At 49.2% G+C, this 14,500-nt stretch overlaps 1 protein-coding gene across 4 annotated transcripts in view; it reads left to right on the top strand.

The window, feature by feature from the left end:
- The window catches only part of LOC121853153 (septin-2B-like), a 44,309-nt gene that overhangs the window by 2,499 nt on the left and 27,310 nt on the right, over positions 1-14,500 (top strand). The window contains exon 1 of one of the 4 annotated variants that reach the window (XM_042347105.1): positions 972-1,022. The exons of 2 other annotated variants lie outside the window; for them this stretch is intronic. In XM_042347105.1, coding sequence (XP_042203039.1) covers positions 987-1,022 — 36 coding nt within the window. In that variant the 5' untranslated portion in view covers positions 972-986. Of the gene's footprint in view, positions 1-971; positions 1,023-11,739; positions 11,892-14,500 lie in introns of those variants that run through there. One more of the 4 variants, XM_042347107.1, reaches the window with a different exon arrangement.

Below are 14,500 nucleotides of genomic sequence, written 5' to 3'. Positions count from 1 at the left end.
TGTCTGCTTTTGTTGTCAATTCTACAGCTGTTACCCGTACACTATTGCTGTTGTCTTTTGTTGTCTGCTGTTGTTACACAATTGCTGATTTCTGCTGTTCCAAAACTGCTGCTGTTGTCTGCTATTTTTTTTCTTTATTTGCTCCATCTTATAGTTGAATATTTTCCTGCCTGTCACCTCTTTTCCAATCGGTTATTTTGCTATAAATCCACATTAGCTGTGACGCAATGCAAACAGTAAACCATGCGTTGAAATATGAGTGTGTGTGTGTGTGTGTCATAGCTCCCGTGGATCATGATAAGACGAGAGATTCATGTGTCTACCATGCGCGGAAGGTGACGTCATGCTCACCCACCTTATCTCCTGTCCAATCAACGAGTGTGTAAGGGTGACCACATGCCCTGACCTAGCTTACTACCTGATGAAGAACAAGTCAGGCTAGAGTATGGTGGGGGTGCTGTGATGTGTAGTGTATGTAGTGAAATTATTGGCGAATGTGTAGTTTACAATATGTGGTGGTGGGGTTTGTGTGGTGTGAGGGGTGAACACCTCGCCCTGTGTGGTGGTGGTAGGGGCACACAGATCTTCCACAGGCAGAAGATCTTGCCAGTACAGTGTGGTAGTGGGAGTGTAGTGTAGTGCTGGTGGGTGTACAGTATAGTGGTGGACGGCCTCTCTGTCCTCCTTGCCCCTGACGTCATTGCCTTCCGTGTGGGTGTGTGTGGATGGCGTGGGCAGTGTTGGGGGTATAGATATGTGTTATAGTGTGCACGCCTAAAACTATACGAGCGGCCACGACCGGGTACATGAGAGGGCAAACCTTTATAGACGTGTTTATTGTCGTTTTTAATCATGTATGAGTGTGTGTTGGTGTGACTTTATACGCACTCTGTAGACTCGTAGTTCTGGCCAATCACCGCTCGCTCAGCAGTAATCGTAAACATCAAGGAGACGTCGATTTTGTTTCAAGACTCCATCATACCTAGATGCCTTCTCGTCTCCTGCAAGTTACGAGACAACTTGTAAGTTACCCAAACTTTGATAACCCAGCCATGTGACAAGGAATCCCACACTTCTGTTAAGGGTTGAAAAAATAATAATAATCTTATATATATAATGAAAATTTCTTCGAGTGTCTTCCTAGAAGTCGCCACATATAATGGGGTGACGCTGCCTCGTGTTTACCCGCTTCTCTGTGGAAATAATCACGAGGACCATATCGTTGCAGCTGCTGCTGTGGGTGCCGGGGTGGAGGCGCATAGCTGCGAGCTCACAGTCCCCTTCTTTACGTTTTCTTTCCTTTACTCAGACACGTAACTCGTGATAATCTACTCACCTATACTCTCATCTATTTTTTTTACCTTCTTTCAATACCTCTACTGTCAGCTCGGCTCAGTCCCCACAGCTAAATTCTGGCAATTTATCATTATAGCCGAGACTTGAGGAATTCGCGGGTAAACTTATAAACTTTTAACTTTTAAAGACGTCACGAAATTTTCTGGCATAATTCTTGCAAATGGACATTTGTTCCTTACTATAGTGTGAACACTTGTGAGTGGCTGCTGATTCATGGTCTTACCCAGGCTTCAGGAGTTCCTACGATGAATTTTCCTGAAATTTAACTGACAATGTGAGAATGTACCCACAATACTAGGCTGACTTTAGCTAGCACATCTAATATGTCAAAACATGACTTCAAGATTTCACTTGATATAAATGTTCGCATATTAGAAGTTGAGACAAAATTAACATAAAGAATCTTTCCTAAGATTCTGAATGTTGATTTTGTTTAGTAATTGGACATTTCTAGATTAGGGAGTCTAATAAAATTTTGATGTCATTTTTCAACTTTAGTTTCATGCTTTAGCTTACGACAACCAGTTAGGTGCATATTGCATCTTCAGCTACGAGGAATATTCATTGTACGAACCTTTGAGAATCTGGACCCAAGGTCCCTGTTCATCATGTGCTTGGAGGGTGAGTGACCGAGGGGGGATGACTGTCTGGAAGTTGGGGCTGTGTTCACCCCCCCCCCTCCCGTGGTACATTTTAAGAGCATTTAGGAAGTTGTGTGAGGTATGGAACTATAAAGCCACAAATGGACGCAAGTGCCAGCATAAACGAAGGCTCGCTCTTGTTTGAAATATGTATTTATTCATGGATGGGTTGGAGACGGGCTGGTTCCCTGTTCAAAATTTAATGCACTCGTCCATTTCACGGTTGAAATGTTGTCTAGCGAAGCCCCAGGTATATGGACCTTGGCGAAGCCCCTGTTGTGGGAACTATCACGAGATTCTTTCAGATACTGATTTTTACACCCAAGAAAAATATCGATACAAACCATGCACGGTGTTTGCCTTCACTGTTCACCCAGAGATAAACACTGCCACATGACTGGATCTTTGTTACGATTTATAAAAAAAAAATAATTAGTTGATCTATTAGCGAATTGTTTGAAGTAAAATGAACCAGTGAGTAATTATGTGTCGATAATATCTACTGTTGTCTCTCAGCTCCTTCCAATCAGTGCCCGTACTTACTCAAACAACTTCCGTATTCTCTTCTGTTTCCCCACTTTTCTAAGGGTTCTTGTACGCCATGATTCACCCAACACAAAACTGGAACACCCGTAAAGGTAATAGATATAGATAGACTCTATTTAGTGCTTAATATAGTGAAGAGGTTAATAGGGGGTTGAGGCGGCGGTGGTGTTGGTGGGTGATGCAGGTGTTGGGGCGCAGACGGGATAGATAGAAGGTCATTGTTACGCATGGTTGGCTGGCAGGCACAGGGCTGGGGAAGGTGACGTTAGGGTAGGTGTGGGTGTGTGTGTGTGCCCTCTGACTCGTGTAGTATGTTGCGGGTGTCAGGTCATTAGTCTGAGTCATCTGATTATACAAATACAAGAGAAGAACACTGTAATCTGATGGGCGATCGAGATGCGAGTGGTGGGAGATCTGTAGTGAATAATATATTTTAAAATTTTGCCACTTACAGCAGTTAGTTTATTGTGCACCCCATACTCATCCTGTGAGCGGTATCGCAAAAGGATTATAAAGTTCAGTTCACAAAAGGTCAGCATAACAATCCGTGGTCAGGATATTATAGCAGTGAATGTTACATAATTTCAAATACATATTTTGTTTAGTTCTGCACATAGAGAGTGACTTATTCGTAAATACGTGTACACGAGTGTGAGGCAGTATGTCTGGCCGCACACTTTGTTATTCACATTTGCGTAAGAGGTATTCAAGCACATTGTGTGTTTGGTTCTATACAATGAGACGTGTTAGAGGTACCGAGTGCAAAATAGTGGACACACTCATAATATGTCGGCTATCTTGCCATTAGAGATGAAGCGTTGTGTCATTTCACACACAATGTCCGCAAGTGTGTGTGTGTGTGTACTGGACGAGACGTCAACCGCGTGTTTACATTTCCCAAAACGTGACTGGAATCTTATATATCAGTAAATAATGTGTTGAGAGCCACGAGAACGACAGGGACGACCAGACAGACAGACAGACCGATGGCTACGAGAGCACAGACAGTAGTGGGTGTTAATGTAGCGAGAGGCGTGAGTGAGCCAACACAGTGAGCTACAGTGTTGGTCCCATCACCACACTGCCACCACCACACTGACACCACTGACGCTACTACACTGACACCATTTGCACCACCACATTGACCACTGATACCACCATACAGCTATCACTGTCACCACCATACAGCTATCACTGTCACTACCACACTGCCACCACTAACACACTGCCACCAATAACACTAACACACTGCCACCACTAACACTACCACACTGCCACCACTAACACTACCACACTGACACCACTAACACTAACACACTGCCACCACTAACACTAACACACTGCCACCACTAACACTAACACACTGCCACCACTGTGCCACTACACACACTGCCACCACTAACACTACCACACTGCCACCAATAACACCGCTACAGTGCCAATAATAACAACTCCACACTGATACCACGACACTAAAACCACCACACATCCACTTTTGACACCGCTACCACTGACACCATCACTACCACACCGCAACCACTGACAGTACACCTCCACACACTACTGACACCACACTCCACCACCAACTAGCACCAATAACACAACTAAACCCCTGCTATACTCTCTCTCTCTCTCTCTCTCTCTCTCTCTCTCTGGGTAGTACAGCATGATAACCTTAGCTCACATACTGCTACTGTTCACTACTATAGCCGAGGGTTTTATGAATGAGGACAGCCAGCAGAGAAACACACCCCCAGTCCCTCACCCCTCCCATCACCCCCCATTCCCACCAGATCTCCACAACAACAACAACAACAGCGTGAAGGGAAGGCAGAAGTTGTGTTAGCAGATTAACTTCGCCACCACGCACCGCCTTACACCAACCACCTAAAGAACTCCCTCCCCCCCCCTCCACCCCCCCCCCCCCCCCACCCCCCATCTTGCACCCCACCACCCCCCACAGCGCCAAACACACACACACACACAGGAACTCCCTCAGTATCAACACAAGCAGCCCAGGGAAGTAGTTGGTGCTCCACATCTGAGATCAGGTGTCCGTTAGCGCAGGCGCAGTCGTGGCCTCCTTCAACCTTCTCCCTCTCCTCCTGACGAGTGTTCCCCTGATCTACCTGAGGCTTGACTGCTGCGACTTCCTCTGTTTCTTGTGTCTCTTGTTTAGAAGATGAAGGTGTGTGGGTGTGGGTGTGGAGGTGTGTGGTGGGTGTAGTGTCTTGGTATGGAGGTGTGAGGTGGGGTGTAGTGTCTTGGTGTGGAGGTGTGTGGTGGAGTGTGAATATCCTTGACGTGGAGGTGTGAGGTGTGATAACTTGGCGTGGAGGTGTGAGGTGTAGTGTCTTGGCGTGGAGGGTGTGTAGTGGGGTGTAGTGTCTGTTTGCCCAGGTGGTGGGTGTAGTGTCTTGGCGTGGAGGTGTGTGGTGGAATGTGAGAATGTCTTAGCGTGGAAGTGTGTGTGGTGGGAGATGTAGTGTCTTGGCGTGGAGGTGTGTGGTGGGTGTGGTGTAGCGTGGAGGTGTGTGGTGGGTGTAGTGTCTTGGCGTGGGGTGTGTGGTGGGTGTAGTCTTGGCGTGGAGGTGTGTGGTGGGTGTGGTGTCTTGGCGTGGAGGCGTGTGGTGGGTGTAGTGTCTTAGCGTAGGTGTGTGGTGGGGTGTGGTGTCTTGGCGTGGTGTGGTGGGTGTAGTGACTTGGCGTGGGTGTGTGGTGGGTGTGAGTGTCTTTGCGTGGAGGTGTGTGGTGGTGTAGTGTCTTGTGTGGAAGTGTGTGGTGGGTGTAGTGTGTGGCGTGGTGTGGTGGGTGTGGTGACTTGGCGTGGGGAAGTGTGTGGTGGGTGCTAGTGTCTTGGCGTGAAGTACTGTGGCTATGAAGGGAGATGGTGTGTGGTAAAATAGTGTTAATGGTGGTGTAATTAACCAGATGGTGACTAATGTGTTAAGAGTTATGTTGGTGCAGTGTGATAGTGTCATGATGGTGATATTGGTGATGATATAGTCTATAGTGAAGTAATGATAAGTGCTGGCAGTTGTATAGTGTAGTGGTACTTGGTCGGGAGGGTAGCGGCCTGAATGCTTTATAGAGGCGTGAAGTGGTTGATGACTCTGACTGACTTCTGTACTGCCATCACACAGTCGTGAGGCTGGCCGCCTGACTGGTGCTGTACCCCACGACTGCAGGGCTCACAGAGAAACACAATGGCCCTTACAGTGAACAAGAGAGAACAGAGAAGCGGTTGTTGATTTTGTAACACTCCAAATTGAGCTAAGAAGGTAAATACAGGTTTAATCATCTGTAGTCAATGCAAAAAGAGAGTTAAAGAAATAAACAACTGACATAAAGGAGAATAATCTTAGTGGATGGGTGAAGAAAATATGATGGTGGTGGGGTAGGAGGAAGGACGGAAGATGCAGAAGAGGAGGAAAGAGGAGAGAGGGGGTGGAGGGGTGGAGGAAGAGACTTACTACAGTTGAGTAAAATACATTTCCTCTGAACTGAGTATGAGAAGGTAAAAATAGTCCCCAGTCTGCTTTATCTATCATCCCACTAATTCTATCTGCAGCCTACGAACCTATCCTGCAACCCACTAACCTACCTACCAGCCTGCGAACCTACCTGCCAGCCCACCTAACCTGCCTACCAGCCACTAACCTGCCTGCCAGCCCCGCCTGCACCTACCAGCACACTAACCTACCTACCAGCCCACTAACCTACCTACTGGCCACTAACCCACCTGGCCCACTAACCTGCCTACCAGCCACTAACCTGTCTGCCAACCCCACTAACCTGTCTACCAGCCCACTAACCTGTACCAGCTCACTAACCTATCTACCAGCCCACTAACCTATCTACCAGCCCACTAACCTACCTACTAGCCCACTAACCTACCTACCAGCCCACTAACCCCTATCTACCAACCCACTAACCTGTTACCAGCCCACTAACTATCTACCAGCCCACTAACCTATCTACCCAGCCCACTAACCACCTACCAGCCACTAACCTACCCTACCAGCCCACTACTTCCCCTACCAGCCCACTAACCTATCTACCAACCCACTAACCTACCTACCAGCCCCTAACCTCTACCAGCCCACTAACCTACCTACCAGCCCACTAACCTATCTACCCAGCCCACTAAGCTACCTACCCAGCCCACTAACCTACCCTACCAGCCCACTAACCTATCTACCAGCCACTAACCTACCTGCCAACCCACTAACCTATCTGCCAGCCCACTAACCTATCTACCCAGCCCACTAACCTATCTGCCAGCCCACTAACCTGCTTACCCGGCCACTAACCTAACTACCAGCCCACTAACCTACCTGCCAGCCTACTAACCTACACACCATCACTAACCTACCTACCATCCACTAACCTAACTACCAGCCTACTAACCTACCTACCCATCCCACTAACCTAACTACCAGCCTACTAACCTACCTACCATCCCACTAACCTGTCACACAGCCACCTATGCCTACCTACCAACCCCACTAACCTACCTACCATCCCACTAACCTACCTACCATCCCACTAACCTATCTACCAGCCCACTAACACCCACCTACCATCCCCACTGCCTACCTACCAGCCCACTGCTTACCTACCCAGCCCACTAACCTACCAGCCCACTAACCTACCTACTGGCCCACTAACCTACCTACCAGCCCACTAACCTACCTACCAGCCCACTAACCTACCCAGCCCACTAACTTACCTGCCAACCCCACTAACCTATCTGCCCGGCCCCTTCAACCTGCCAACCACTGCTAAACACCTGCCACTAACCTGCCTGCCAGCACACTAACCTGCCCTACCCGGCCACCTAACCTGCCTGCCATCCACTAACCTGCCTGCACCCACTAACCTACCTACCAGCCTACGAACCTACCTACCAGCCCCACTAACCTACCTACCATCCCACTAACCTACCTACCATCCCACTAACCTACCTGCCATCCCACTAACCTACCTACCAGCCTACAGAGCCTACCTGCCAGCCCACTAACCTACCTGCCAACCTACTAACCTACCTACCAGCCCACTAGCCTACCTACAAGCCCACCTTCAACTACCTACCAACCCACTAACTACCTACCCAGCCCACTAACCTACCTGCCAGCCACTAACCTCCCCTACCAGCCCACTAACCTACCTACAACACTAACCTACCTACCATCCCACTAACCTACCAGCCCACTAACCTACCTACCCACAGCCCACTAACCTACCTACCATCCCACTAACCTACCTACCATCCCACTAACACCTGCCTACCATCCCTAACCTACCTGCCAGCCTACCAGACACCTGCCAGCCCACTAACCTGCCAACCTGCTAACCTGCCTACCAGCCACTAACCTGCCTGCCAGCCCTTAACCTGCCTGCCATGCCACTAGCTTACCTACCAGCCCACTAACCTGCCTGCAGCCCCACTGGCACCCTACCAGCCCCACTAACCTACCTACCAGCACTATACCACCTACCATCCCACCCCTAACCTATCTACCAGCCACTAACCTACCTACCAGCCCCACCCCTAACCTATCTACCAACCCACTAACCTACCTACCATCCCACCTAACCTATCTACCAACCACTAACCTATCTACCCAGCCCACCTAACCTATCTACCAACCCATAACACCTACCATCCCACTAACCTACCTACCATCCCACTAACCTATCTACCAGCCCACTAACCTACCTACCAGCCCACTAACCTACCTACCAGCCCACTAACCTATCTACCATCCCACTAACCACCTACCAACCCACTAACCTATCCTGCAACCACTAACCTGCCTACCAACCACTACCTACCATCACTAACCTACCTACCACAACCCACTAACCTATCTACCATCCCACTAACCTTACTACCTACCAGCCCACTAACCTACCTACCAGCCACTAACCTGCCTACCAGCCCACTGCCTCCCTACCTACAGCTTCTGAAAGGTTCCCAGCCACTTATTTATTGTTGTCTTCCTCTATCTGAAGTCATCAATCATTTCATCCTGTTATTCTGTGTTTCCTCACCTCTGTATTCCTCCTGTTTCTCTCCCTCAAGTAGGCATATTTCTCATTATATTTCTCATTACAGGTGTAGTGGTAGGTGTAGAAGTAGATATTAATTGAGTGGTGGAGATGTGAAAATAATGAGTGGTGGTGGAGTGTAAGAAATGTGGTGGTGGTGGAGGTAGGTGTGGTGTGGTGGTGGTGGAGTGTAGAGTGTGGTGGTGGTGGAGTGTAGGAGTGTGGTGGTGGTGGAGATGTAGAGGTGTGGTGGGTGTGGTGGTGTAGAGGTGTGGTGGGTGGTGGGTGTAGAGGTGGTGGTGGTGGTGTGGAATGTGTGGTGGTGGTGGTGAGTGTAGATGTGTGGTGGTGGTGGTGTGAGGTGTGGTGGTGGTGGAGTGTAACCAGGGTGTGGTGGGTGGTGGAGTGTAGAGGTGTGGTGGTGGTGGGTGTAGAGACCAATGGTGGTGGTGGGTGTAGAGGTGTGGTGGGTGGGGTGAGTGCTAAGTGTGGTGGTGGGTGGAGTGTAAGTGTGGTGGGTGGTGGGAGTGTGGTGGTGGTGGGTGTGGGGAAGAATGTGTGGGCGGTGGTGGAGTGTAGATGTGTGGTGGTGAGGTAGGTATAGAGGTGTGGTGGGTGGTAGATAACAAGGTGTGGTGGTGGTGGGTGTAGAGGTGTGGTGGCAGGTGTAATTGACCTCGCCCGCCGTCACAGCACTGCACCGGAGCGTTGAACTCTGTTGGATAAATTTAACTCCACTTACCTGTGTGTCATAAGCTTAACGATGTGAAATCTGTCATAAGCTTAACGAGGTGAAATTTGTGTGTCATAAGCTTAACGAGGTGAAATCTGTGTCACATACTTGAGAAGGTTAAAGCTGTGTCATAAGCTTGAGAAGGTGAAATCTGTATGTCATATGCTTGAGAAGGTTAAAGCTTTGTGTCGTAAGCTTGACTAAATCGGCCATTCAAACAAGACGCTTGGGATACAGTAGTCATTTTGTACAGTATTTCACAATGACAATTTCATCACTGTGTTAGGTACTGTGGTGAAACTGTGGTGGGTGATGTGGGTGGTGAGGAGGGTGTGTGGGTGGTGAGGAGGGTGTGTGGGTCGTGAGGAGAGTGTGTGGGTGGTGAGGAGGTTGTGTGGGTGGTGAGGAGGGTGTGTGGGTCGTGAGGAGAGTGTGTGGGTGGTGAGGAGGGTGATGTGGGGTGGTGAGGGAGGGTGTGGGGTGGAGGAGGGTGGGGATGTGGGTAGAGGAGGGTGTGTGTGTAGAGAGGGTGTGGGGGTGGTGAGGAGGGTGTGTGAGGCCGTGAGGGAGAGGTGTGTGGGGTGGTGAGGAGGTTGTGTGGGTGGTGGAGATAAGGTGGTGGTGAGGAGGGTGATGTGGGTGGTGAGGGAGTGTGTGGGTGGTGAGGAGGGGTGTGGTGGTGAGGAAGGTGTGTGTGGGGCGAGGAGGTAAGGGTGAGGAGGGCGTGTGGGTAGGAGGAGAGTGTGTGGGTAGAGGAGGGTGTGTGGGTGGTGAGGAGGGTGATGTGGGTAGTGGGGATAATATGTGGGAAGGAGTAGAGTGTGTGCAGAGAGTGTGATGCGTGCGTGGGAAGCAGTGGTGTGTGGGTGGGTGTGTTCGTGCATGCGGTGTGTGGTTGTGGACTGTTTAGACGGTGTGGAAGTGTTTGTGGTAGTAGAGAGTGCGGTGTGTATGTTGGACGATGAAAGAGTGTGACAAAATGTGTGTGTGTGTGTGGTGGGCCTGGTGGCAGGAAATGTAGTGTGTGTGTGTGTGTGTTTGTGTGTGTGGGGGGCAGAGGTTACCAGACGGTCTTTTAATTGTTGACATGTAATGCTATTGTTGTGTTGTGGTGACTCACAGGAAATGTTTAGTGTTGCTGACAAAAACACTACTGGCAGACCTCCCCTTACCTGCCCTCAGTGTGAGTGTGTGTGTGTGTATAGATTCCTCTGTTTGGGAAGGCATAAATGCCTCTTTGTGTGTGTGGGTGGGACATAGATGCCTCCGTGTGTGGGGGGCATAGATGCCTCCGTGTGTGGTGTAGGTGGGGCATATAGGCCTCTGTGTGTGTGGATGGATATAGATGCCTTTGTGTGTATGTGTGTGTGCGTGTGTAACATATCTCTAATGTTTTGTTGTTTATTATCTCTGCTGTACACGTGTGTGTGTGTGTGTGTGTGTGTGTGTGTGTGTGTGTGTGTGTGTGTGTGATAGTATAGTATATGTAGTATTTATACATATTCTTTACGACCTTTACTCGCCTCGCAAGTGAGTGGTCCTGGGTTAGATACTCGGGAAGTATGAAACTATGGGCAAGTTTCTTTGCGTTGTGTTTTTGTTTGCATAACAGTAATTAGGATCCAAATGATAATTGATTTTGGGTCGTGTTCTGGGGATAAGGGTTCGCCAGTGCAGTTGGCAAGTGTCCGGTCTTCCTGAGTTACTCCTTGACACCGAGTCACCTCCCAAACCCAGGGTGTGGTTGTTGTGTTGACGGCAGCCTCGACACCTTTAAGTTAAACAAACTCACATCAAGGTGACCATCCTCGACCACCAGGGGTAACCATTATACTGTACATACACATAAGCACATGACTGTAAACTTGCATCGACATAAACTCTACACTGTCACGTCGCCGTCAGCAGGTGATGATCCCTGAGGCAGCCTATCACATTAATTCATTTTCTATCTCCTCCGTTTTCTTCACACTAGTTCTTCAACTTTCTCTTTACTTCTGTACCCTTTCTCTCCTCCTCCTCCTCCGTGCCCCGTGCCGGCTTCCTCTCCGCACATCGGCAGGGCAGTGAAAGGTCACGTCCCGGATTCTCTAAGTCTCGTACGTTACATCTCCCTCAAACTGACGACGAAACGGGAACCTGTCCTACCTGAATTATCTCGCCCCATACCATCGAAAATGACGTTGGTAATGGACTCCGAACTTACACCACCAAGGGACGTTTTCTTAATCCCAAGGAGATAAGATATAACGTACGGATCAGTGACGATGTGGACGACCCAGCTGATAAGAGAGGAGGACACCTCAGTAGCGGCTGACACAGACAGACACACCCGACGCGGCGTGATCGTCACCTCTTGTTCTTCCTGGTGGTGCAGTAGAGGTGTATCAGTGTACCCGCGGCAGTTGTGTCGAGCGCAAGTGTAGGGTCTCGCTGCCTCGACACACACACACACACACACACTCACAATACCTGGATATACCCCAACTAGGACTCCGCTCGAGCGTCCAGGAGCCGTGAATCTGCTGGTGGCGGCGGTGGTGGTGGAGGCTGGGAGAGTGGTGAGTCGACAACCACACACACGAGTCACTGTGTTGCCTCTCTGTCTGTCTGCCAGTCACGACCAATCTGTTGCATATCTTGTCTACACAACACACACACACACACACACACACACGTGCGAGCCCAAGCACCTCCTACACTCATATACAAATTTAATCACCAACAAACACATACCAGAATGATCAAGGGGGAGGGCGGGGTCATGACTCCACCATTGGTGCTCCCCCACACAAAAATAACATACATTAACATACACGCATATTCACAAACACATAAAACGCATGCGTGCACACACAGCCATATACCCACACACATGATTGCATAAATACCCTCCCCTGAGCTCACACACACACACACACACACACACTCACATTAATCAAGCACTCTCTTACCTGGCGTGAGAAAGAGGCGTGATGATGCGAAAGTCAACCCACTGTACTGTACACTGTATTAAGGTATGAAGGGTGGCACCGTCCGAGCACACTAGGTCGCCACGCTCAGAATAATGTCGCCTCGTACTTTAAGGAGACGCCAGCAGTATCGAGAGATCTCCTCGTGCACCAGAGAAACGTGACAGTGTGGAAACTCCGATGATTATCTGTTGTTAAAGACAAGAAAATCCAGTGATATTGTCGTTTATGAGGATGTTAACGTGGGGATGAGGGAGTGTTGGAGTTTATAACGTGGGGATGAGGGAGTGTTGGAGTTTATAACGTGGGGATGAGGGAGTGTTGGAGTTTATAACGTGGGGATGAGGGAGTGTTGGAGTTTATAACGTGGGGATGGGGGAGTGTTGGAGTTTATAACGTGGGGATGGGGGAGTGTTGGAGTTTATAACGTGGGGATGAGGGAGTGTTGGAGTTTATAACGTGGGGATGGGGGAGTGTTGGAGTTTATCATGTGGGGATGAGTTGGAGTTTATAACGTGGGGATGGGGGAGTGTTGGAGTTTATAACGTGGGGATGGGGGAGTGTTGGAGTTTATAACGTGGGGATGGGGGAGTGTTGGAGTTTATCATGTGGGGATGAGTCTGTGAGGTTTGTGTACTATATATTTATTTTTTAATGAAGAAAATATAGAGAGATCGATGTGTTATTTGAGAGAGATAATGGGAGACCTGCATCAGTGTTGTGTCATTTAGATAAGAGAAATGAGAGCATGTACAATTCAACGTTGTCAAAATATTTACCTCCCTGTGGCATTGAGGCGCTGACGGGACCCTCTTGTTAGTGGAGAAGGGGTCCATTTGAAGCCTCTTTTACACACAGCGGTCGGTCTGTCCCACGTCATTCATCGTCACGCACCTCGGATCAACGCCGTTTACGATTTAACTTGACTGATAAACAAGACGACGTGACACCGAGTGGAGACGGTCACCATTAAGTTGACCAAGCTAAGATGATTGCCATAATACTCCTGGTGTTGTTTCTTACGTCACGCCTCTTATGTGAGTTAAGACTATCGGGGAGAGTAGTAGGGAGGTACTGTTAGCGGTGGCAGGGGAGAAGTAGTAGGGGAGGTACTGTTAGTGGTGGTGGGGGAGAGTAGTAGGGGAAATTGCACTGTTTGTGGTGGTGGGGAAGTAGTAGAGGGGAGTACTGTTAGTGGTGGTGAGGTAGTGGGGGAGTACTGTTAGTGGTGGTGGTGGGGGAGGTAGTAGGGAGGTACTGTTAGTGGTGGTGGGGGAGAGTGGTGGGGGAGGTGCTGTTCGCGGTGGCAGGGGAGAGTAGTGGGGAGGTGCTGTTGGTGGTGGTGGGGGAGAGTAGTAGGGGAGGTACTGTTAGCGGTGGCAGGGGGGGAGTAGTAGGGAGGAGTGCATTGGTGGTGGTGGGGAAGAGTAGTAGGGGAGGTACTGTTAGTGGTGGTGGGGAAGAGTAGTGGGGGGAGGTACTGTTGTGGTGGTGAGATTAGAGTAGTGGGGAGGTACTGTTGAGGTGGTGGTGGGGTAGAGTAGTAGGGAGGTGCTGTTGAGTGGTGGTGGGGGAAGAGTAGTAGGGAGGATGTACTGTTGGCGGTGGTGGGGGGAGAGTAGTGGGAGATGCTGTTGAGTGGTGGTGGGGGAGAGTAGTAGGGGAGGTACTGTTAGTGGTGGCGGGGTAATGACCTTGTTGAAATGCTCTGGGAGATGTGTGTGTGCTGCTGTCACTGTCTTGGGTGTACAGTATATAGGTATCAACACGATTGTCATTCTTTTTCATTGCAGTTTTACGACCACCTACAGTACAGTACAGTGAGAGTTGAGCCTGGCAACTGTCTCCACCTTACATTATAACGCCACACAATACTCCTTCTCAGACTCACTCTTCAGGCCAAACATACTGTATATCGACATTCATTTCTACCAATCTCATTTGGATATCATGTATTCTGACGTATCTGAAATACGTATTTACTCTTTTTGTTGGAGCTACGATATAAATTTTCTTACGATGTGGACGTTTTCAGTTATTTCCGGTCGTTTAGTTAATTTTACTTTACTGCGTTTAGGCACTTCCCGTCACTGTATACCAGGGTGTTTATCATGACAGGTAGAGAGAGCACTGTTGTGGTGTACGAGGACGGCTCCAGGCTAGGGGTTAAGAGGAGGAAGTTAGGTACCACATATGAC

Source organism: Homarus americanus, unplaced genomic scaffold (genome assembly GCF_018991925.1).
Source record: "Homarus americanus isolate GMGI-L3 unplaced genomic scaffold, GMGI_Hamer_2.0 scaffold32871, whole genome shotgun sequence".
NCBI classification, from domain to species: Eukaryota; Metazoa; Arthropoda; class Malacostraca; order Decapoda; family Nephropidae; genus Homarus; species Homarus americanus.
Note: the sequence above shows the minus strand (reverse complement) of the source record. Positions and strands in the feature narration are given on the sequence as shown.